Raw genomic sequence first — 25,862 nt, 5'->3', positions numbered from 1 at the left:
ATATTGTCTGAGAAATAATCCCTGCAATAATTTAAAATCCACAGCAATGTTTCCTGTACTAGGAAAATAAATGACTGTCCAACATTTAGATGAATTATCCAACTTCAGTGTAGACTGGAATCTAGTAGACTACAGTACTATAGAAGATTGCATGGCTGTCTAACCTAGCATTTTGCTTCCAACTGGCTAACCAACTGTACTGGTGCCAACAAAGCACTTTTTACTCACGCTACTGCTTGTAGAAGCCAGACATGTTCTGGGAGAAGGAGCAGAAATTTGTTACCTATGCAGTTAATTCTACAAGTGACCAAGAATCTTGAGTGACGCAGTAGTGGACATCTTTGGGGGATGGATGGAAATAATTAGTTTAACATAATTAAGAAACCAGGGCTTGTAATCTGCACAATTCAGAGAGTTTAAGAGCCATTCTATATATCGTATTGCACAGAGCAATCTTCCCAACCTGGTGCCCTCCATATTCTTTGGTTTAGAACACCTGTTAGTCCAAAGCATCTAGCGAATACCAGATTTGGGAAGACCCGATACAGAGGCAAATCAAAGGTATTGCCCTACAGAGAACTGCTGCCACACAAAGTTCCGAGATACGTGTACCTTACAATACACGCGTTTCCCAGTTTGCAGCATTCCAGCTGGCCCTGTCCTATTGAAAGCAGTGGGACTTGATATATATATAAAACTGTGCCCCAGCTAGTTTTTGGAGATGGAGAGAATTCCATTTAAGTGCAGAATATGTAAATAAATAAAGCCCAGCTTTTTTTACTGACTTAAGAACACACATTTATGACGCACCAAGAGTAACAGAAGAGAGGTGTGCAGCCATGCTGTTGTCAACTTTTTATCAAGAGGTATGAATGTAGTGTTCCCAACAGATGCAGTCCAAGAATGACACCGGTATGGAAGATCTCATTTTACATCCATTTATTTCATCCCATGGCCATTTAAAGCATAATAGTCAATACATTTCTAACACTACAGAGAAATAATACCAGGGTGACCAGAGTATATATACAAGCCAAAAATAAAAAAATAAAATAAAGATGTGGACAGCTGAATAAGAGTATGTATTCAGTATGGAATCCATTGAACTTCATTCAGCTCAGGCTTTGTTCTTCAGGGAACAAGGTGCTAATGTGCCACTCTCATATAAAGTGAGTGTAATTGCTTCCAAAGCAAGTTACTGCTGAAAACATAGATGGAAGCAAGTTAAGTGTAACACTAAATTTCACCTATAAACCTAGGAGCAACACTTCCTTGAATCAATTTCCACCCTCCAACACCATTACTACACTGTATTTTTTTGTTTGGTTTTTTTTGTTTTTTACAAAAGCCTACTGTTTTATTAAGGCGTATTTTGCCCTGAGCAATTTGGTGGAAATTAGCCCAAAAGACTAAACAGTTAAAAGGCAAGCACCAAGTGACCCTTTTGTAGACAAATATAGCAATCTTTTTTGTTTGTTTGTTTGTTAGCTCACCTATTAATTTGGGAGTAACATACAAAAAGTATTGCTCAGCAATTTGGTAGAACAAAAACTTTTTTTCCTTTTTTAAAATTTAGGCCAAACTTCCAAGGCTGGCAAGCTTAAAGTCAGGCACTGAAGTAGATGTTGAAATGGTTAAGAAGTCGCATGTAAGATTGGACCTTTGCTGTCTTACACCTGTTTGAAAACTCAGGCTAAGCCCAAGATATCCCAAACAACCACAGCCAAAGTGTCAAGTCAACTCAAGCTAAGAGATAATAATCTAATGCACCATAAAGTGGTCCTCAAGGCTCTGACTACACACATATCCATTCTAGCTAAAGTCAACTTGTGCAAGCTTGTTGTGAACACATTTATCTTGTCCCACCTCCCCCAGATCTGACAGATTAGCCAATCAAATGTCCAAAGTAGAACAGGTTATTCATTTAAAATCCAATGCACATCTCTATTTAGAAGGCCTGAATGGTCTTCCCTCTACAGATACAGCTTTTAAGTAGGCCAGAAGACCAATCCGTAATTTAGAAATAAAGAATAATGTTAAGTGGCGAACAAGTGCCTTCTTTTATACAAATTTAGACAATACAGGCTATCTACTAAGCTATCAAGGGTATCCAGAAAAAGAAACACAGCCAATTCTACATTTTATTCACATTTATTTTTCGCTTTTAGTGTGCTCACAGAAAATTAGAACACCTTAAGCAGGAATTTAATAGCAATTTTGTAAGCAAAGTTACATTCCATCTCTAAGTCAAATTGGTCAAAGCTTCTCCAGTATTTACAAAAACATGATAGACAAGATGCTACACAAAAACCATTGCATCTGAAACTGGTTTTTATTCTTTATTCTGAAAGACAACTGGAAAAAGAAAGCATCGTCTGCTGTCATCAAAAACATACCACAGTATAAACAGTAACCATTCCACTTATCACAGCTTGGTTGAGTTTAAAATTGTGTGTGGTTTTTTTTTTCTCCTTTCTTTTAAGGTCCAAGATTACTGCAATTTTACAAAAATAAAATAAAATGGGCAGGGTGGAAAAAGTTGCAAACTTAATGTGCTTCTGGATATCAAGATTTGTTTTTATACAATAGTCACAGTTAAAAACACCCTGCTGGTAATACATAATTACACTTTATTAAGGTCATAAACCAGCAATAAACAATAAAGCCTATACAACTTGTATTTCTACTTAATCACTGACTGGTACAGCTAACATGAGATAAGTGAAAGTTCCTATGGTTTAAATGAATTTCCTAAGACTATGATCTTTTTTTTTAAAATCTGAGTATTGGAATTTTTCTTCTTCCTTCTTAGTCAAGACTTGTAGTGTTGTAAACCTTATAGAACATCTGCCTCACAAAATACATTGTAATAACTTTCTTTTTAAAAAAAGACTAACCCCTTATTTCTTGTGGCACATTTTCTTGGCAAATTATCTGCACCACTAATTCCCCACTGTGACCCCTTATCACTTCATTTGCTATCCCTTTATTGACCCATCCATTTCCTTCATATATGGGCATGTCCATAGATTGACAGAGAAAAAAAAGTTTACATTTTGAGTAAAAGATGCAAAGTATGCAAAAAACATTAATACTGATGCAAAAAAAAAGGGAGGAGGAGGAGGAACGAGGCAGAGGGAGGCGTTTAGTCTCTCCTCTGCCGGTTGGAATGGTGGTAACAGAATGATCTGAGATGGGATCTGTGGGTAGAGACAAAAAAGAGAAAGACATCTTTTAAATCAATCCCTGGTTGTAGACAAGTTCTCCAAAACCAGTACCTGGCACCACTCCAAACAAACAAACGGGGGGGAAGAAAAGTTCAATCATCTCAAATTGCCAAATTTTCCTCTCTCTCTCTCTCTCTCTCTTTTTTTACTCTGCCGACTCAGCTGGTGGAGCTTCTGGACTAGACTCGGATGGGGCTTCCTGTGTAGGAGCTGCTGCCGCTGGCTCCTCTGCTTTGGGCGCCTCTTGCTCAGTTGAGCTGGCTTCAGTGGCAGCGCTTGGGGCAGCGGGCGCCTCTTCCTGCTTCTCCTCAGGCTTCTGCTCTTCGGCAGGCTTGGCGTCCTCCCCGGCAGGCTTCTCGGGTGCAGTCTCTTCCGATTTGGCCTCCTGAGAGCCCCCAGCCTCCTCCTTGGCCTCCTCCGTGCTGCCGGTGGCAGCTGCGGCAGCGGAAGGAGACGCCTCCTGGGCGGGTGCTTTGCTCTCCTCCTCGTTGCTGGTGGGCTCCGGGGTGGCCGCCGCCCCTTCGTCTTTCCCCCCTTCTCCCGCAGCGCCTGCCCCTTCGTTCTCGGCTCCTTCCCCAGACTCCTTTTTGTTCTTTTTAAAGGAGAAGCCGCTTAGCTTAAAGGACTTTTTGAAGGAAAAGCGCTTCTTCTTTTTTTTAGGGGTCTCGTTGCTGGACGAAGGGGTGACTGCCTCCTCGGCCTTGGAGGAGGACTCCCCTTCGACGGGAGAGGCCGGCTCCGTGCTCTCGGCCTCGGCGGCCTCCTTCTCCGAGGCGGCCTCCGAAGGGCTCTGCTCTTCCTTCACAGACTCCTCGGCTGGAGCGCTGCCGTTCGCCTGGACCTCCTCCTTGCCTGCCTCGGCGGCTGCTGGCGAGGCATCGCCATTCACCTTCACGTGGCCGTTCTCCTGGAAGAGATTAACTCAGCGTTATTCGAGGAGAAGGGGGAGCGAGAGGAAGATCTCTCTCATGTCAAGCGCAGGTTGACACAAGACTATATACCCTGTTTGTGTCATTGAAGCACTTTCAGTCAAAAGGGATATGAACCTATTCAAAGGAACCCAGCATTACACAAATCAGTTTGTTTGATAAACTCCCTTGCCAGCCATGGCAGCACGTTGCCAGCGACTTTCCCGCTGCTTTTCCCGAGGAAAGCGCGTGACGCAATGGCCAGGCTCTGGGGAGGGGAGGCGACGCCATTCAGACGCAAGCCCCTCCTCCCCGCGCCCTTTTCACTCCGGCTTGTCCCTTCGGGGTTCCCCCCACTCACCTATTTGGCGCGGCGTCAAGTCAGCGTCGTTTGGAAACGCGCCGCGTGGCCGCCGTCCACGCTTCTTCCCTTCTGCGATTTATTTAACACCCCCCCCCCCGCGCGCGCATCACCCATCACCACCTCCTTTTCTCAACACACCCTGCGAGAATCAAACGAGGCCAACGCAGCGCGGAGTCTCCGCCGGCAGAGGGCACTGCGGCTCCATTTTGCCAAATCCACCCGAAGGTGGAGCGAAGCGCCGAGGGAGGAGACTTCGGAGAGAAGCGCTGGTGAAGCAGTAGGAAGCGTCGCCTTGGCCAGGATCGCCTCTGCTGGGCGAACAAAGCTCCGTCCGCAGCCATAGCTTCTCCCAGCCCTTTCCTTCTACTACTACCACCACCTCCTCCTCCTCCTCCTTCCTCGGGCCAAACCGAGAGACAAATCCCCACCTCCTGCCCACTATAGTGGAAGGAGCGGAGCCTCCGCTCCCCATCGCGCCGGTTGCCTTTTTATTTCTATGCAAAGCGCGCTTCCAGCCCCTCGGTGGAGCGGCTAGGCAACGAGACAGCAGCTGCTGCTAAGAGGCGTGGTGCAGCCCGGCGCCCTCCACAGCATGGCGCGCACGGCGGCGAAAGCTACACGGTGCAGCGCGGCCGAGAGCGAAGCGCCGCCACATGCAACATGCACATGCACGCGGTTGCAGGCGCGCAAAAGCGCCCGGTCTGCCCCATGTTTAGCCCGATGCCGTCGGCACGCTCGCGCCTCTCCGACAATCTCGCCCTAATCTCCCACCAATGCCGGGAGAGTAGCCTTGGCTACAACAATAATATGCACTTTTTTGGGGGGGGGTCCTTGTAGTGCCGTCTACGATCAACCACATTCAGCGTGTGCCGCAAGCTTGTATGCAGGCAACCGACAGAGCGAAGAAGGATCCAGCAAGCAAGATGGAGAAGACGGTCTCTTAGCCCCTTCCTCAATACACACGGACAACTCTCCAGCGCCCCCCACCCACCAAGCACCGCTGTCGCTTGCTATTGCCTTATCGCTGCCAAGCTCCACTACACTCTCCTCACGCGCCAAAGAGGAGAAATTGGGGGTGGGGGGAGAGAGAGAAAGAACAGAATAGGGGCTGCTACAGGACAGGAAGCCATAGAGAGAGCAGCACACGATCAGTTCCAACCAAGAGCACGAATACAGCAAAAAGGTCTTCAAAGATGCCGCCAGTTTATAAGAAGCAAACTGTGCCAAAGGGAAAACACATCTCACTGTACACAAGCATCTAGCATATTTCTGCCTCCACCACACTACTACGCCTAAAACACTGGATCCACAGCAGTGCGAAAAGCCACTCCTTTTCACTACCATTCTTTTAAAGGGCTGTAGTCGGTTTTTTTTTAAGCCATGCATCCCCACCAAGCAAGAAAGTGGGAGCAGAACGAAACACCGTGCACACCATTTATTTTCTTCAACGAGAGAGAGACATTATTCCATTATCATCCTTCATCGCTTCTCCCCATTGCACCCCCGCTTACCTGTCCATTCGCCTTCGAAGGCGACGCAGGCACCGCTTCCCCGGGCTTCTCGGCAGCGGCTTCGCCTTTCGCAGCGTTCTTGGAGAACTGAGCACCCATGCTGGTTTTATTCAACAAAGAAACTCAACAGATCCAAAAGAAGGGGGGAAACAAAGAGCGGTGGGTTCGTATAAATGCTGGGAGACCAGCAGCCTGAAGAGCAGCAACACAAACACACACCAGAGGGGGAGGAGGAGGAGGAGGAGGAGGAGGAGGTGATGGGGGTGGGGGTGGGAAAAAAAGAGAGAAGACAACCGATTATTTAAAAATATGTACACTCCCGGATTTTTTTATTTTTAAAAAATTAAAAGCTGGAGAGGTAAAAAAAGCAGCAGCGCAGAAGCAAAAAGGGGGGAAAAGGAAGGAGGAAAAAAGTCGAGCAAAAATATTAGAAGCCCAAGGTTAGTACAAAAAAAGAAGTAATAAAAAATCCCAGATTTGTAGCCGTACTGTAGACAAGGGGAAAATGGAGAAATCTCCCTGGTCGCTAATAAGATGCGGAGTCCAACGCCCAAGTGCACAGATGAATGGGCTTCCCGAGCGCTGACGGCAGCCCCCGCCCGCCGCCGACCAATCACGGCGCCGCCAGACAAAAGAGGGGGCGGGGCCTCCAATTGGAGCGAACAATGGAGCTGCGATTGCAAATAATTTGAAATCGGCCTTGGACTGATAATTAATACTCCGAAGAATATAAATAAATTAATGAGATTAGAGCGTGCACCCCGATTTCTCTTTAAAAAGCGGGGGAGGTCCGGGGGGGAGAGAGAGAATCGAACGCTGCACTGTGGGAGACTGAGAGTTTATTTCCCTTTCCTTTCGCTGGCGGACGAACACTCCTCATAAAAGGGGGGGGAGGAGGAAGAGGGAGAGAAGGTATCCCTCTTCTTGCAGTGGTGGGAGCCTCTGTTTGGTGTCTGTCTCTCCGTGTCTTCCTTCTCCCCCCCCCCCCCCGCAACGGCCCCGCGTTAAGTTAGAGACAATGCTTTGACTTGTGTGTGTGTTTGTGATTTCATCTTCTCGCCCCCGCTGCCTTCCCCCCCTTTCCATTCCTCTTCCTCCTCCCCCTTTTCAGCTCGAAGAGGGGTGGGGGTGGGGTGGAGGATTCAACAGATATGGAGGCTCGAGGTTTCGCTTCCCCCCCCCTTTAATTGGTTGCAATTGTTCAATCGTCCCAATTTGGAAGGTATTTAAACCACGTAGATCAAGTTTCGCCAAACGAGATCACGAGTTGAACGTTATTAGGTCTGTAGGCCAGATGTGAAAAATGCTTCCACCAGCTGCCGTCGCCGCTGCCATGGCTAGGGAAAAGGAGAGTGCCCTTCCCTCCATCAATATTGGTTTGAAATAAAATATTTTGCGAGGAGCCTACGGGTCTAATTAAATTTCGCCGCCTGATTAACTTTGATTTGTATCTTTAAAAAAAAAAGCTGCTGAGACTGCAAAGCCCCTTTAAAAAAATGAAGATGATGATGATGAGATGAAGCCAATACCATCAAAAGAGCTGCTTGTGTGTTTTCCGAAAAGAGCGAGCGAGCGAGAGAAGCGTCCACGTGTACTTGTAAAACGCTCCTAGCCAAATGGAACGGGAGTCTTGATTCGTTTCCATGTGGTGCACGTCGGAGCCATGATGGCTTGTGTGCAAACGGGAATGGTCTGGATTTCGACAGAGGCGGGGAGGGGGCTTCCTATCTTAAGCACCGCGCAGCCCGATCCTATACTTCGCCTCCTTCCCTCCCCCCACCCATCGAAATCCGTGAGCTTCGGGCACACCTCGCTTTGCATCGTTAGGAGTACAACCCTAGCATAGCTTCATGCTGGGCTTTCTCTCCCCCCCCCCCCCGCTTTCCGCCCCTTCAGTTTAAATGGCTACAGTAGAGTGATAGCAAACGCCGAGCGATCTCTCCTCTTGCTGCTTCGAAAGCAATCACATCACGCAGGATACCAAAAGGCTGGTGGGTTGAGGTTGGGGTGGTGGTGATGGTGATGGTTTCTAAAAGGGGGTTTGCAAAGCTGCAGCTCCACAGCCCACCCTTCTCCCTCCCTGCGGACTTCATTGTGTGATGGCTTCAGATTTTTGCACTCACTGCTGTTCAGTAATCCCCCCCTCCATTGCCAACACTCTAGTATTTTTAGCAAGATGGCACTCAGTCAAAGAATATTTAGTTTCTTGTGGGCAAAATACACCACGAGGCATTTGGTTTTTACATCAAGCTTTCCTTCTCTCGCTCCCCCCCCCGCCCTCCCCGCTTCCTTCCTTATTCCCTCGCCTCCCCCGCGGTATTCCTTCAAATGCAATTCCTTTCTCCAGCCTGGAGGACGGGAAAAATGGATCGCGTGGTGGAAATCCATTAGTGCCAACCGCGATTTCTTTGTTTTAATCATTATTTCTCGCTCTTTTGGAAAGGGGATGGGGGACGACGACGACGACGGTTTTAGACGCGCTGTTTCAGCTCGATGCATTATTCACTCTCCAAGTTATATTCCCCTAGAGCTCCCCCTCCCCCTTTTTTGTAGATTTGCATCGTGCCAACAAACAGGGCTTATCGCCCTTTAGGGAAATCGGGCAGGCAGCCGGCAACACTAGTTGATGCAAACCGACCGTGTGTGTGTGTGCGCGCGCGCGCGCGCGCACATGTGGCGGTCCCCAACCGAAACGTCATATGGATAAATCCATTAGCATCCAGGTGCTTGTAAAAAATCGCAGTTTTGGAGCCTGTTGATTTTTCTTCACTGGAACACCACCATATTCCCTTCCATCTGCATTATTTGGGAGCTGTTGGTTTAAATCGCTGTTGAGAATCCTGTCTTAGTAGGAAGAGGAAGGAGGCGGCGGCGGCGGCCACAGGCATCTCTTGCAAGCATCTGCATCAAAGGGAGGGCAAACTGAGCTAGTCTGGGGACTCCTTTCTTTTCTCTCGGCCAGCCTCATTTGAGAAGGCTCGGCTCCTTTATTGCTCCTTTGTTACCCCGGCTGCATTGCTTTTGCAGGGTGCCTATTTACACGGTATCGGCTGGTTGCCTAGGCGACGGCCGGGGAAGATTCGAAAGGGAGGGGAGGGGCTCGCGTGAGAGGGAGGGAGCGAGCGAGCGAGCAAGCGAGGGCGAGGCGCGGCAGCACCAAGCAGATGGACCATCAAGAGGGGCGGGGGGTTGGGTGAAGAGGAAGATGGGCTGCTGGAGTTGGGAGGAGACTCGCAAAGGAGCCAGCTGGAAGAAACCCCAAGAGAGCAAAGGAGCTCCGAGAGCGGGGAGGGAGTCTCATTTCCTTTCTCTGAACAACTTGGAATCATTTCCAAAGGGGGAGCCATGTTTTGTTTGTTGATTATTTGTTGCATTTATATCCCACCTTTTTCTCTCCAAGGCTGGGAGGCAGGGACTGGTCCAAAGTCGCCCAGTGAGTTTTTATGGCCAAGTAGGGATTTGAACCCTGGTCTCCCAGGTCCTAGTCCGGCGCTGTAACAAAGGAGCCAACTCCTAGGGGCTGAGGTCCTTTCAACCCTCCCCCCCCCAAAATATTTGAAGGGGCTGCCTACCCCTCACCCCCAGTTCATGGACATTGCCATTCAAATGGTGTACTCTGGGCTCCCAGCAGAACACTAAAAACAGAATAAAATGTCAAACATTAAAAACTTCCCCAAACAGGGCTGCTTTCAGATAAAAGTCGGATATTTATTTCCTTGACATCTGATGGGAGGGCGTTCCACAGGACTAGTGCCACTACCAAGAAGGCCCTCTCTCTGGTTCAGTTATGATCAATTATGCAGGGTGCGGCTTACTTCCCCTCCCCAAATTTTATTGAGGTTGCCCCCCCCCAACGTTGTAACTCTCATGCTGCAATGGCTCCTGGCTTGTTAGCCTACTGCAGCAAAACCAGCAATGACAAGGAGTCTTGTGGTACCTGAAAACCTTTCACACATTTACTGTGGCATAAGCTCTGGCAGACTATGTGGTGCACAGGATGAAAGGAACTCAAGTCTATGAAAACATACCTGGAATGGGAACCTCAGCCAGCATGACCAATAGATGTTGGAGCTCCGCAGCGCATGAGAGGGCCCCAGGTTCCATATCCCTGACATAATGCATTTGTTGTGCTTTTAGGTGACACAGGAGGCCTTGGCTCTCACAGGAGTAGTTGGGCAACCCCAGCGACAAGCAGAATTCACTTCGGAGTCCAGAAGTCGATACAGGAAAGGGAAAAGGTGAAAAAGAAAAAAACAGGGTGAGACAGGAAAAGGGTGGACAAAAAAATCACACACAAACTTACTCTTCTTAGAGAGAGTGTGGTAGAGCTGCCTAAATTTGGAGATACTGTAGTTCCCTTTCAAGACACCAGAGCAGGATGGGTATTTTTCCTTTCTGGTGGGACTTGGTGCCTTTCAAAGCTGCAAGAGTAGAATTTCAACAAGTTCAGAATATCTTTGTATATGTAGATCAGTGGATGAGGAAACTGCTGTGCTTGCACCCCTGCCTGTCATGTTGAGGCTGTCCTGTTCTCCAACATGGGTGGATTCAGATGTTTTCCTGCTGGTGTGGTTTTAGTCATTTTGAAAGATAATTTGGGAAATGTTCCTAATACAGGCAGGTGTGAATTAAGCATCGGCCTAAATATTCACAGCCACGCTGCTGCATGTGAGACGGGCTAGCAGTTTCACTTCTTTCCTGGCTGATCAATGAGTTTGTCTCAGTGCCTCTTGCAAACTATTCGGTCCAATGCTACAAACAGCCCTGGATTGAACCACTTGCCCTGAATCAGTTTGTGTCCATAGTGAAGTGCTACACTCAGCCAGCCACTTCTCTGTGGGTTCACTGGGCAAGCCAGCTAAGGACTCTGCAGCATTAAGGCTCCCAGCAATTTAGATAAACAGTGTAGCAAGTGTCTTCACATACTTTAGTTCTTATAGCTGCAGGTGGCGCACCAATTGTCCACTTCCGTGCAGGGGTGGTGACATTTTAACCTGCCTTAAGTCAAGCTAAATGCAAGAGTTAGTGTCTGGATTACTATGGAGTTCCCTGTTTCACGCTCACCATTCTCAGTATCCATGTAAATGAAAATAAACAAATCTTAATGTAGCAGTATTCAAGTCTCGTTGAACAAAATGGAACTTATGTCTGCATAAATCTAGGTTGGGCTGAATATCATAAGAGAATAAGACTGCTCTCCTCTGTATGCTTACTTGGGAAGAAGACCCATTGGATTCAACAGGGGTCATGCCTGAGAAGATCACACTGTAAGTGCATTTTTTTACATTTAAAAATGATATGATATACAGACAACTTTACACTGAAAGGAAGAAGACAAATGGAAGAGGAAGTTGCATTTAAACATTCGTTTAAAAGTCACACTACAAATCTCAAATAATTGTGCCATCCCTTTACTCCCCAAAGGATTTCACGGTGCTTAATTAATTGAGATATAAATATAAGCTATATGCACAGGGAGCACTTATGATTCCTAGCGGGAGTATATGCAATTTGGAAAATTTACACCCTGATCCTGAATACATTAAGTTGGAGTAAGTACCATCGATTTTGGAACTTACTTCTGCACGCTTTATTCATCATATTTGTCTCCTACATTTTCTGTGAGATGCTCAGAGAAGTCTGGTGTGCATTTACTTGCTTAGTGCAAGTAAATCTGCACATAGGCAGATGCCCAACAGGGTTCCCCGTAACACTCTAGTCACTATGTTACACTAGCATAGATAAGCAATGCATTCTGCTTTATATCGAGTTAGATCACTGATCCATCTAGCTCAGTATTGTCTACACTGACAGGCAGTAGTTCTCCAGGATTTCAGACGGGAGTCTTTCTCAGCCTTACTTGGAAATGCCAGGAATTGATTCGCGGTCCTTTTGAATCAAAGCGTGTTCTGAATCATTCACCCTTCTCTCATGCTGGTTCTTTCAGTATATATTTTCTTGCAAAATATCACCATCATATCACACTTCTTTTGAATTACAGTGGCTGCCAATTGCCTACCAGCGTAAATTCAAGGTGCCGGTACCGGGGAACAAATCCCAATGCCTTGGGATATCACCAAGATACCTTAAAAAGAGTCCCATTTCTTATATATCCAACTGATCACAATACTCAGCAGAAGAGGGCATCCTGAAAATACTATGTTATCATTGGGCCTTTAGTGTAGTGGCACCTAAATTTTGGGACTTCCCCCAGTTGCGAATCAGACAGGAAACAGCTCTGTTGTCTTTTTGGTGCCTGATGAAGACTCCTTTGATTTTTACCCCAGTCCGTATCTGTATTGGACTTGAAATTGTTTTTATATATGTATTATGTGTGTGTGTGTGTGTGCACGCGATTCTTTATATATGTGATTTTTTAAACAGTTGTGTATATGCCATTGTTTTATGTGTGTTTTTGCTGCATTGTGAAATCACTTCATGATGCTTTATAGGAAGTGATTCATGAATGATAATGATGATGATAGATCAGGATTCTACACATCTGCCTGCAAAATCCTTACGTCAGAACAGTCCCACTGAAGTGTTAAAAATTTCAGGAACTGGATGATGGGCTTAAGGAGGCAAAACACTTCATTGTTGATGTAAAATGGACAGAATAATTATGTGTTTTATCTTACACAGAGGTTGCTGAGCATGCATACCAAAAGCCTATGTGTCTATATTGGCAATTTTTTGGTAGATATAGTGAGTACCTGCTTATTAGAAGAGGTGTTTGTTGAATCTCCTTGATCTTCCTGTTGATGAGTCAGAATGATCCAGCTTGGATCTATTGCATTTATAGGTGCATCTTTCACTTCTTGTAGATCAGCCAGACAAAGAGATAGAGCTGACAGGTATGATCTTGATAGACCTGAGCCTCGGAGTTTGGGGTTCAAATCTCAATGGGTGGCTTCAGGTGGGTTACTAACTCTCAGCCTCATTTCCCGATCGGTAAAACAAAAACAAAATCCCCTGGAATTTTAATATCTTGTTTTGTGTGGGCAAAAGAGAGAGCGAGATAAAGATAGGAAAGTACTTTGGTGCATTGCAAAGTGCTATGCACGTGATGAATTATTCTGCCAAGTTTTATGTTTTATATTCCAAGGGGAGAATATCATGTAAAATGTGCTATAAATATCCATTTTCACAGCCTATTGCTGTGAGGCAGTTTCAACATCTTTATTTGGCAGACAGGGGGCTCTGATCATGGCGTGAATGGCTGAGATCAAACAGTAAATAACTAATAAAACAAAACACCTTCAGGGGCCACATCTTAAGGTTTTGCAGAATGGATAAATGCCACTTGCCAAACCTTGATACTTAGTGAGATGTACCGGCAGTTTCTTACTTATGTTGCTAGTTGATTGAGCTTCTTCCCAAGAAAAACATGTTCCAGGGTATTTTGGTATCACCTCTTCAATATGAGGCTTGGAAAGGAAGTAGCACTGAGCACCTGCCGAAAACAAACAAAACCCAAAGGTTTCCTCCTGTAAAATTTGGTCTCTTCCCCCTCTCCCTTACATAACAACTCACTTTGAATAGCCAGCAACAAGGATAGTCCAAGATTTAGTGGGACCCTAATGCAAGAGAGCCAGATTTGGGCCTAGATTTGAAATACCTGGGTATCCTGGTGGCTGGAAGCAGAATCTTGGCATCAGTAGCCTGGTGTGCTTCTAAAATGTCTGTGATTCCTGGGACCAGGACTGGTTTTGCCTTGTACAGTTTCACCATCTGTCCCTTGAAGGAGACTGACCCTGACCTAAACTGATACCCGGATAAGAGTCAATCTTCCTCCTGATATTTCCCTTTTTCTTTTGGAAAAGTCTAGCAAAAAGAGGCTGTGATCTGGTGCTGAAGAGAAGCAGAGAAGAGCTTCCTTTGTAAACCTACACTTTGAAGGGTTTTCCACTAAAACTTTCCCATAGTTGTTCCCAGACATGAGGAAAAGGACAAAATAAAAATAAAAATACATAAATGGAATGGGATTTTAGTGGAAACCTGCTGAAGGATGAAAGAGTTAGAAGCCATAATCTGGACAAAACACCTGTAGATTGAAGTTTCTGCAGCTGAATTTTGTAATTGTCAGAAAAACTCTACATCTGCCTTGGCGTCTTGGGTAATAAGGTTCTTAGTGCTGCTACACCCCGATTCACACCATACATGAATCCTGGGAACTGTAGTTTAAGGATGGAGGGAGTCATAGTCTGGAGGTGATAAACTATACTTCCCAAGGAATCTCTGGGGGAAACTGTGAGACTTAAAGTGCTATAAATGTGCTTTAAATGTATGGTGTGGCCTCTGGGAGAATGAGCAAAGCTGTACATGATCACCCTAGGTAATTTACAGATGATGCTATCTGCTATTTTTATTTACTTTATTTAACAAGGTGCTTGTGGCTATACAACTTGCTCTCTGGAATCCAAACCCTCCTGGCTTATTCAAGCAAGCAGCATCCACAGTCTCTCTCTCTCTGGCCCAACACCAGGTACAGACCCTGCAAGTCCACCCCAAGATCAAAAGGTTTTCTGCTAACTACCCACCATCTTGTCTACCAAACAGATGGACACACTAGCATCTTCAGCCACATGTTTTGCCCTATAAAATCACAATAATACAAACAGGGTGAGTGGAGCTGGAGGTAAAAGTGGGCAGAGCAATAGATGTGACCCTTGCTTTTTGAATGGTAGCCCCCCCCCCATGCTTCTCAAACTATCTGATGTGGTGGACAGAAAACTCCCCCCTCACCGATGTGCCAGGGACCAGAGCCACATTTGAACCCTGAAGCATCCCACCCAACCTGAAATGTGGTCAAGTCGCAGGAGATGGAAGGCTCACAAACAGGCATGGTCCTGTCCTGTGGCTCACTGCTTTGAGTAGCATTGCAGGAGGCTACATTCCAGGTTTCCACGCACATCTATATTTCTCTTTCCATCCTCTTAGGCAGGCAAAAGGTTTTGCCACAGTTCAAGGCCACTGTCCAAGTACAGTTCAGGGAGAGTGTGGAGCAGAGCCAGCGGAAGTTGAACGCCAAGGAAGCCTGGGCTGGAGAGAGTCTGAAGGGCCTGATAGAAAGGCCTCTAAGGCTACATTATAGAGGCTGCACTCAAACCTAGAAGTAAGCTCCACTGAGCGCCATGGCACTTAAGTCAGGAGAGGAGAACCTTCTTCACATTCCCTTGTGGGCAACGTTCTGAGGGCCTCATGGCAGAGGTGGGTGGAACAAGCAAGGTCAACCTTTGTACAGTAGGCTAGTTTCCACACACACACACACACACACACACACACACACACACACACACACACACACAATTTCTCAATCCACTATCGGAATTCAAAGACACATTCCAGCCAAGCAAAAACCCCTCTGAGTGTGAAGCAGAGCTAGTGATGGGTGTGGTCAAGGCTTGGAGGACTGCATTTGGTTCCCAGGCCTAAAATTCCCCACCCCTTTTCTAAGCAAGCATGCATAGGATTGCACCATTCATATAAAATAGTTTTCCATAGTCTTAAGAATTAACTTCTATGACCCCCTAGGAGGAGAAAGGTAGGATATGAGCTATGCATACAAAATTTTGCTCTAGTGAAGGAACTAAAACATGCCTATTCTTTGCCCTGAGAACAAAAGGTGCTTTCTGGCCTACGGCAGCTTTGCTGATACTGATCTCTCAGGCACTGATCCAATACAGCCGGTTCCAGGCTGACACACAGGCTAATATGCTTGCAAAGGTTCTCATTAATGTTGCAATCCTGTGCATACTTATGTAGGAGTAAGCCCACCTCCACTTTGAACACCATGTTTCCAAGCAAGCATACCCAGGATGGTGCTGTAAGTGTCTTGAGTTTAGAATATTCCTTTTTCACTTGAAACTGCAAGTGGACTTTTTTAAAAATCCAAAAAGTTAACAGCATTTTTTAAGCAGGCAAAGGAAAAATATTTGGATCAAAGCAACTATATGTGTTGGTTGTTGGCATCTGTCTGCCTCGAGATACAATGGAATCCACCTCCAATGGTGAAGAAGACAAACCACTGCATTAGAAGCACTGAAATGACCTCCCTGGGGCACAAGCCTGGGCAGTGTGCCTGGAGGTCCTGGGCTGCCCAGATGACAAGACCCCCCTCTCGACCTCACAGATGTGGTTCAAAGGAAAGCAGAGCGATATGTTTGGCACCAGCTTGGCTGCAGGAGTTGCCAGAAAGAGGCATACAAGATGCCATCCAACCGTCTTTGGGATCAGTGTTGGGTTTACTCCTTAGCCTTTTCTTCTGCTGAAGATATCCTGCAAGGCAACAGAGGTTTAGGATCAGAGTTTTCCTTCTTCTCGAGATGGACTACCTTCCTAATTCACTGAGAGTTTGAGACTCATTGGCTACCCTCACCTAGTTTAGCCAGCCAGTTGAAGCAGTTTCCTGAGGTGTGGCCGCTGCTGCATGCTGACAGCTTCTAGAAGCCACGGGTAAGAGCTGAGTGCAGGGTGGGGACCAAAGATGGACAAAATATGGCGTGTCCCCGTCCCCACCTGAGGTTCTACCACTCCTTGTGTGCTGCTTTTGTAACTGTGTCCCCAGGATAATTTCACAAAAGTTAATGAAAACTTCTGACCTCAACAGTTATCTGAGAACATACTGAAAAGGCAATTCTTTGGTATGCGCTGAAAGCCTTCCTACTGAAAAAGAAAGTAGCAACAATTTAAAACAAGTGATCACAAGTTACATTAACAAATGATGTTCCCTGTGTATCAGCCTTCCCTGGAGCCATTCTTTCTGTTGTCCTCTTCCTTGTGCCCAAAGCAATGTAGCATACGCACAAGAAAAGGTGGGGTGTTATTGTTTTTCCACAGACCCTTCAGCTTTACCGGTGAAAAACAATATAGGTGTTGTTTTGTGTCAGATGTGCTCCTCCCGCCCCACGATACTGAACAGCAGGGCAGTCATTTGGGTAAGAAAAGCAAATTTACAGGACCACCTTGTATTTACTCACTCCTGTTCTGGATTATGACTTCTGGACAATCCATCAAATGTTGTTCTCCTTTTGTTATGCTATTTCTCTCCCTCTCCCAGCATTGTGCCACACAATTCAGAGCTTCGTTATCTACTCTAGCTGTTTAAGGCTGGGTTCAGCCCTTTACTAATATTTACCAAGCTTTTATGAGGGAAGGCTAACGTTGTTTGCTAAGTGAGGTCTACATTGTTTGCATATCCTTCAGAGGAAGATGAGAGATCAACAACAAGACCTATGGTGTGTAACAGGGATCCAGCCTAGACCAGCTGATGCCACAAGCAGATGCCCTTCTCAGGGAGCTACATGGCAGTCATTGTACCTGATGTTATTCCTGTATAGGTATTAACACCTGTGTTAGTGGGGGGGGAAGGTATGTACATCACAAAGGGCTTCACTATCCATGTGTGACGGATTGGCCTGGTGGGCAAAAGAACTCCAGGGTGCAGGAGTTAAACCCCAACCTCCTGGATAAATGATGCATTCCATTCCTGAGGGGCGGGACTGCCAGGAGTTTAAAAGGAATGGGAGGCAGTTAATTTGGTTGAGAGGGTTGTGGGAGCGAGGGAGAGTGTGGGTAGGCGTAGGAGATCTTAAAGTGTTCTGAGGAGTTTAATTCAATTATATTATCTAGCCATTGTTAATTGAAACTAAGAAGATGATCTAAGAGCATGTACACATGAAACAATTACGCATTTAAAAGTCATCTAGTCTAAATAAAGCTTTCTTAAATGTTAGTGAATGTGCTTAGTTATTCCAGGTGGGTATCTAAACTCACAGAAGTGGTGGCTCAATAGAGGACAAAACTTACCTCGGGAATAGAGGCAACGGTTTGTGTCTTAGAGTTACACTGAGGAGGCTTAGGAGGATAACCTGGGGTGCTACAAAGTTGCCAGAGTGGAAAGGGCAAACTTTTGCAGTGGGGAATCAAACTGAGTGAGACCCTTTACTGTAGGCAGGAGGTTATTCCGTCAAACAGCCTAGAGTTTCTCATGATACCAGGCCACGTAAGCTGGAAGACTCTCTTTACTAAGAAACCCAAGTAACGGGTTTATTTTAAGGCAGCAGGAGAAGTGGGTGGTGGTGGTTTCACCCCTGGATTCCTGTGTCACATTTTTAGTAATAGAGAGGGAGGACATTTCGTCACATATTAAGAAGGATCCCCGAAAGTTTAGTGACAACGCCGGGACTGGGTTTGTCGCATATTAATTGGTGGCAAAGTCCTGGTATCGTCGCACCATGTAAGGTAGGTGTTCCACCAAAGGAACACAAGTGAACAGCAGAGAACCTACACAAGCGATGCTGGAACCCCCCCTCCCCATATATTAAGCAAAATAGAAACATTGTCACCCACCCCCACCTATCTCTTTTCCCCTTTTCTTCCCAATGTCTCAACAAGTGAAACTGATTTGTAAAAATGTTATGAAAGACATTGCACATATCTTTGTAAACCAAGAAAACTTCAATAGTAAGGTAGGAAGTGGGGGCCTGTTAGCTGGTCATCTGTTAAATTTGTTTTATCAAACAGAAGAACCTACCTTAGCATGCTCTACCTTTTTCTCCAGAACAAACAAAATAGCATCACGTTGAACATCATAAGGGTTTGTTTTTGATGCAGCACTGTTGATATTCCTGGCAGCAGTCAATTCAAGTGTTAAATAGCACATGACCTTACTCCATTTAGGACCCATCCAGATTGGTCCCACCCCCTAGAGGTCTTCTTTAACATGCCATTGATGAAATACTAGTACATTAGTGGTGGATTTATCTCAGACCATCAACTCATCATTTTGATTTGTGGTGTTTCCCCAATATCATTGTCTTATTGCTATCTGGAGGGACGTTGTGTTGTAGTGCAATAAAAGCAGGACAGAAAATAAACTAGAACATTTTGGTGGAAACAGTTAGGTTTTCAACGGGAAGTTATATGACATGCACTGATTGGAAATGAAGCTGGATGTCGACCCCAAAACCCCTTTGCATGTGCAAACAGTATTGAAAGCAGGATAGTGTGTTAACTATCATCAGCACAAATAATCATGAATGCACAATATAAGGGACACATGGAGGACTCTTTAATGTATGGGCATAACTATGATCAATTGTTTAGTGCTCAGACGCAATGACAAAAAAAAGATACCATGTTCATTTCTTCAGATCTACTGTTGATGCCGTGGAAGAGGTTTCCCAGCAATTAGCAGAGAAAGTGGTCGCATTAAGGCAGTGCTTACAAAGTGTAAATCCTTCTAAAGCTCAAATTCTCATTCAGACCTGGACATCAGATGTCTTTGCTAGCCCTCTAGAGCAAGACTCAATAGGCTCTTGCATCACCTGTGGGAGATGGTCCAACAGAAGGTCATGGAACATCAAAGAAGTAACAGTGGCTGTAGCAGGAAATACTGTCACCTGCCTGTAAGCATAAATCCAAATAGTGTTTTTTTAATTTCCCATCTCCTCCCCCCGATGCAATAGTTACAAACTCAAAATATTTTCCTCATGCTGAAAGGAAGACTCCTCTTCTTCTTATCCACTGGACTGCAAATGGCTTGCATCAATCCTCAAGCAATCCATGTGGCTTCTTTATTGACAAAAGCAGATGGCCATGTCCCTCCAGTCAATTTGCGTGCTCTTCTTACCAGATGGCGTGCAAAACACTAGACATACTGCTACTGATGGAGAAGCCAAGTCCCCTTGCAAGGTTCACCATTACTTCTGTGTAGATTTCAGCGTAAACTTTGCAGCTTACTATTTGTTATGGGTTGGCTGATGACAAAGTCCATGTTTACACTACGCTGATGATAAATTTCAGAGAGGTAGCCCTGTTGCAATCCTAATACAGGTTTGCTACCATTAAACATAGTGGGAATTACCTTTGAGTAGACATGATAGAAATGCCTTGTGGAAGACTTCTATAGCACCTGAAAGTAAAAAAAGAAAGAAAAGAAAAATTAATTGCTTTGCGGCTCATTTATTTATTCCATTATCTTTAACGTGAACTAATTAAAAGCTGCTTTCCTTTGTGTCCTACCCTATTTCCATGGGGTTCGGAACTGTGGCATATTTTCACAACAACCTTGTGAGGTGGGAAGGTTAGGATGAGAGAATGAGTAATTTTGAGAAGACCACTACTTTGACTATTGCTAAATGTGGAACATTTTGGATTTGGATTTGCAGGTTCCTTGGGACAGGGACCCGACCTCGCTCTTTCACTTTGCAAAGCACCATGCACACTGATGGTGATGGGTGCATGAAAATGAAATATTTGTTATCTATTATATTTATTTGTGACATTTATATGCTGCTCAATAACCAAGTTTCTCTGGGAAGCTTACAATTAAAGCTTAAAAAAGGGACATGACAGCAAAAAAAGAAACATAAAAACTAATGCAGCGTAGAGGAAGATGAAATCAATATTGCAGGACTCACAACAGTGCCAACGTTTCACTGATCTTAAAACTCCATTACTACCCAAAAGATCTGTAAATGACTGAAAGATTTCATGATGATGCCAATGATAATAATGGTAATGATAATTGTTATTTGGATGACCCACATCCAAGCCAACACCATAGTCCAGGGTGCACTGCACTGGCTTGTTCCTCAGAATTTATTAATGAATTAAAATACTTCTGATTCACTTTATATCAGTTGATACCATACTTGTGCATCATGGTGTTAGCATTCTGTCCTTGGAACTCCCAACGTAATTTTCTTTTACAGAAGGGAAATGATTCTGATCAGGAGTGCTGCGAGTTTAAACTTTTCCTCCATGCTGTTTTCACCACTAAAAACTGCCACCTGAAGCTAATAGTTGTTAAAACCTGTGAGCACAAGCCATGTACCCCCATCAGTTTCACCAATAGGGACAAATAGGAGATGGGGCACAATATCAGTGGGGATACAATGCACCCGGTCCATTCATAATGCTGTCTTCATCTGGCTCCGGGCACCTGGCTTTTTGTGTAGCAGGAAAATACATTAGGAATTCTAATCACAGAACTTGCACAACTTGTTTAGTTTGATGCATAAGTGATCATTTATGCTACTACTATTGACTGAATATTGCCACAAAACTTTTTGGTTTTGTTATGGGGTGGAGTGGGGCAGGGGTTGGGTCCCCTCCCCGGTCAATTCTTAGAATTCTCTTCTAGCATTTTTCTCACCACTTGTTATTATGTATTACATAACAGTCACCACAAGGAATTCCTGAAAAATGTGTACACCCTGGAAAATGTGACAATTCCATCTGTTCAGCTAACTTGTCTCAAGCAAGCTAGCAGCACACTATCATTTGGAAATGTTCTCTGGGGCTGTAATCCTTAATTAATTTCATTTTTAATTAATGGGTTATGGATTAACGCAGAGATATGGGAATTCATCCAATCACTTCCAGCCTTTTTCTGAATTAAAAAAAAAGATCTTACTTTGCACTTAAAAAGGGAGAAGGACAAGGGGCCTGTAGAAACTGTATCAAACAAGTGCTTTATTTGCTATGCATAATTCTCTTCCAGTGAGCGAATACACAACATACAATTAATGAACCCTACCTTTCTTTAATGAAAAAGTTATGACTCATCACTTGTTTATCATGCATATCCATCCATCCATCCAGCTATCTATAACATCCTCTTATGCACTAATCAGCTAATATTTTTCATATGCAGACTTTCAATTACTTTCCATACTAAGGCACTGCGGATACATAATACTGCTCCCTACAGCAGCCAATCAGATGCCAGATTCATGAGGCTAAGAATGTGGTGAGATTTCTCTAAATAAACTCTATGGTACGGTGAAGGCTTCTGCCTGATATCAAACGGCAGGGAGTTCCAAAGTGTGGCAGCACACAGGTATGCCTTTTGATATCAGGCAGATGGCATCACTGTACTTTATCCAGCAGTTTCTCAAAACATTTTCTTTAGGCAGGCCTATTCAGACATGTAAAAGCTGGTCTGGCTTTAGCTCATTGTTTATTTGAATGGTTTTTGAATGTTTTAATAACAGTTTTTACGGATAATTTTATCGCTTTACTCTTTTGGTCAACCACTTCAAGGTTTCTATTGCAATTAGGTGGTGCATAAATGTTGTTACAAAACCCCCACTAAATTCACATCCTCAGGATATTATGAACCACTGCATGCCTCTTCTAAGTGTGGTACCCTGACAAGACTCTGGGTCCAGGCTTGTCAGTTCTGAGTAGAGCAGTACTATCCCATCCTCCCATCCCCCCCCCCCGGTCTTGTAAATGATGTTGATACATCGGTTTGGAATGTTTGACATTTGTCTTCATTGAATTCCTTTGTATTGCTTTCATACCCATCTGTCAGCAGAGTTTTTAATCCTGCCTTCCATAATGCTTGCAGTTCCTCATAGATTTGACTGAGGGAGATGCCATGGGTGAGCTCGTACACCATACCACTTGCCTTTCATGCCCTTTCTGTCTTTCTGGGGTCCAGGAATAAGAGTTGGCATTCAAACATCTGTGTCACATCCTCCCAGTACTCTTATGTGCCTGGCACCATCCTGCCCACTTCCATGAGCCCCTACAAGTTCCCAGTTCAGCTGCTGCTGCTTCTGCCAGGCCTCAGGTGACTGATGCTCACAGCCTAGGAGCTCCCTGGAAGGACCCTAGGACTAAATAGCACTGCTTGGACATTCAAGCAACATGTGGGCAAGTGTGTAGGGCACATGGGCACATATGTTGAGCAAGGAAGTCCAAAGGAGGTGTCTAAGCACATAAGGATGAAAGTATTTAGAAGTCTCCATGTGACTGGGAAGCCTATAATGCAGGGTTCCTGACTATGCAGAGATTTCTAATCCTCTTCAGCTAACCATGGGTAGAAATTCTCTTCAGGTCTTCCCAGTCAATGTGCAAAAGCCTCTTAGCTTACAGGACAGGCACATCAGGGAGCAGGGCTTGTGCACATGACCTTGCTGCCCCCTTCACACTTTGCCTCTGAATGCCCAAAGAGAGCTATTATGTGTGCTATTCATATATCTTATCCACCAGAGATAAGACTTGTTAAGTGCATTCTTGGTAACAGTCTATAAATATTTATTGGTCTATCCAGCCCTTTCATTTCTTTAAATTAGGAAACATTTTGCATTTTTACTAGATCATTAAAAAAGTATGAAAGGCAAATGCTTACCTTGCTAGCACTCCTAAAACTGCCCGTTGACAATATGGGTTTGTTTTCCCCCGAAGCATAAAGGCAGGTCATCAGAAAGAATGGCTAGAAGCTCAGCAAAGCTTACTCCCAAGTCAGCATACATCAGGCTGAAGTCAAACTCATAGCCTAAGATTTTGGCTTTTATTAATCTTATTTGGATGCAGTCTTCCGATCTGTTTCTGCTAAGTCTGTCACAAGTAGTCCGACTGGGGCCACTTCCAGGCAGGGGCTTAAAATGGTAAGCAGGGTGTTCATATATCACAAACAGGTCATTGGCAACAGGATTTTTAAACCTTTCTGGGGGAAATCCAAATTAAATTGTGGGGACACACACACACACAGAGAGAGAGAGAGAGAGAGAGAGAGAAGGTGGCATTTTAATACAAATGATGTGTGGACACTGCAAAACATTTGCATGCATGTCTGGAGTGCAACCATTTTATTTTTTTATTTTTTTAATGGCTAAGTGAGCATTCCTGCCCTGCGATGGTTTTCTGGAGGAAGACTTAGCCTCTAAATGCATTGTTAGCCAAATGGTGCAGACATAGGCAGGGGAAAGGACTGTGTCACTCATATCTGTTCACATATTAAATCACTGTCCCTGATACTTGTGCGGGTGCAATCATATTCTGCACTGCAATGGCCAAGGATGCACAAAAGGCACATCAATATTTTTCCAGGGGGGGGGGAATACAACACACCCAGAACTATAGAAACAAGATGCCTCTGTAACAGAACTATAACTTTGAAGGAATATTATGTGGACTGGACTCAACAAAGAGACGACAATGTGTCCTTCTTGCATTCAAAAGCAATAATCTGGAAAGGCCCTAAAATAATAACTGAAATGGTTCATTATTTAAGAAAATAGCCCCAGAAACAGCAATTTGAAATGAGGGTAAATTCATTGTGGAGAATATCTCTATGATCTTATAAACACTCCTCCACAGGGTGAAACAGACATACAATCAGAAGACAAACAACCATGGAACAAATTCACCTGACTAACTGGAAATCTCCAGTATAAATTAGAATTAGACATATTGGAAATTATTAGTTTTAGTTTCTAATTTTTGTTATTTGTTTGCTGTAGAGCTTTCTAAAATGTTATGCTTCCTGGGCCGAAACAGGGCTGACTCCCATGTAAGTGTGAATAGGATTGTGACCACAACTGTAGATCTTATAAGCAGAATATAATGTATGTAATTAGAAATGCAATAGTTACTTTAAAAGCACATTCCATTTCATTTGGCTCTTTTATTTTAAATTCCAACACTTGTAAAAAGGCAAACAAAAAACATACCACAAATCTATGATTCATTATTGTAATTATCAAGATGTTTCAAGGCTGGCATGCTGATGCAAATTTGGGGTGGGGAGGGGATGAACTGCATAAAAAGAGACCTCAAGGATATATTAGGAAAATTAATGATTTGGTATAAACCGTAACTGATACGCCAAGAAGTACTCAAACATCTAACACTTAATGGCCTTGTGTACATTAAGATATTTTATCATGTATAAACAGAGTTTCAAACAAAATGCGTAAGCTAGAATGAGATTGACCATGACTTTTTGCAGAGTACAGAGGACATTTTTTCACTATTAAGTCAGCCACTTACACAATGCCAGAGTTAGAGTCAAAAACATTGTAGTGTTAAGAATCACAAGGGTGGTGTTGGGAAATCATTTGTGCAGTTTCACATATGTAGACCCTGCACATTTGCATACACACAAGCTTATTTAGGAGAACATTCTCCATGCTGTCTGCATATGCATAGAGACAGAACAATATAGGGAAACAGCAACACTCAGGGGCAGACTGGTAATTTTGTGCTCTGATGTAGGAATAAAATTGCCCCCACCCCCACCCAATTTATTATTTTCACAATAGTTCCTTTTGTTACAGTTGCTTTTTAATGGACCTCAGCAGGCACCTGCTTAAATATCTATTATTATTATTATCCTTCCAGTAGCACCTTAGAGACCAACTAAGTTTGTCATAGGTATGAGCTTTCGTATGCATGCACACTTCTTCAGATACCATATTTGAAGAAGTGTGCACGCACACGAAAGCTCATACCTATGACTAACGTAGTTGGTCTCTAAGGTGCTACTGGAAGGATTTTTTTTTTATTTTTGGTTTCGACTACGTCAGACCAACAGACCTGTAACTCCCAATTCCAGTTTATGTCTTTTGCCCATCCCAATCTGAGGCTCTGTCTGAAGCAGAATAGAGCTCTGAAGTAACTGGAAAAGTTTGTGGCAGACAATCAAGCAAAAGAAAGTGGGTAAAAAAAAAGTCCTGCTAGAACTTCCTCCTCCCCCCCCCCCAGAGCCTAAGGCCTCCAAGGAGCTACATGGCTTGTCTTTGGTGCTGGTCACAAGTTCTGGTTTTTGAAGGCAACTGTGAAGATAAACTAAGAGAAGATCACCGACTCAATCCATTTCATCAAGTTTCATACGCCAGCTCAAAACCCTGCCATGTGACATCACATCTGAGTGCCTGGGATAAAAATTACTGGAAGTTTCAGCAGCAGACTGTTGACATTGGAACCACAATGCCAAATTGTACCATGATGTAAACAAACTCCTCTTTCATAAATATTTGGAAATTCTCCTTTCCCTTAGCATTAGACAAAGCAAAAGAATGAGAGCTTTGCAATTAGAGGACAGGTGTGATCT

General features: G+C 44.4%; 1 protein-coding gene across 2 annotated transcripts; it reads right to left on the bottom strand.

Annotated features, from left to right (window-relative positions):
* Window positions 1-924: 924 nt before the first annotated feature.
* MARCKS (myristoylated alanine rich protein kinase C substrate) lies at window positions 925-6,568 on the bottom strand. 2 transcript variants are annotated; one of them, XM_035109112.3, is made up of 3 exons: window positions 6,500-6,568; window positions 6,011-6,202; window positions 925-4,134 (listed from the first exon to the last, which is right to left on the bottom strand). In XM_035109112.3, exons 2-3 carry the CDS (start codon window positions 6,107-6,109, stop codon window positions 3,373-3,375), a joined length of 861 nt encoding a protein of 286 aa, XP_034965003.1. In that variant the 5' UTR covers window positions 6,110-6,202; window positions 6,500-6,568; the 3' UTR covers window positions 925-3,372. The 2 variants fall into 2 exon arrangements, with proteins under 2 accessions (XP_034965003.1, XP_060128624.1); XM_060272641.2 differs by having other exon boundaries at window positions 6,011-6,568.
* Between the last annotated feature and the right edge of the window lie 19,294 nt (window positions 6,569-25,862).

This window comes from Zootoca vivipara, chromosome 3 (genome assembly GCF_965207765.1).
Source record: "Zootoca vivipara chromosome 3, rZooViv2.hap1.1, whole genome shotgun sequence".
In the NCBI taxonomy this organism is placed as follows: Eukaryota; Metazoa; Chordata; class Lepidosauria; order Squamata; family Lacertidae; genus Zootoca; species Zootoca vivipara.
Note: the sequence above shows the minus strand (reverse complement) of the source record. Positions and strands in the feature narration are given on the sequence as shown.

Excerpts from the sequence above, each read along its gene's own strand:
- MARCKS (XM_060272641.2), bottom strand. The coding sequence starts at position 6,109 with ATGGGTGCTCAGTTCTCCAAGAACGCTGCGAAAGGCGAAGCCGCTGCC. Across the intron at positions 4,135-6,010 it reads CTTCGAAGGCGAATGGACAG|GAGAACGGCCACGTGAAGGT; the intron begins GTAAGCGGGGGT and ends AATCTCTTCCAG.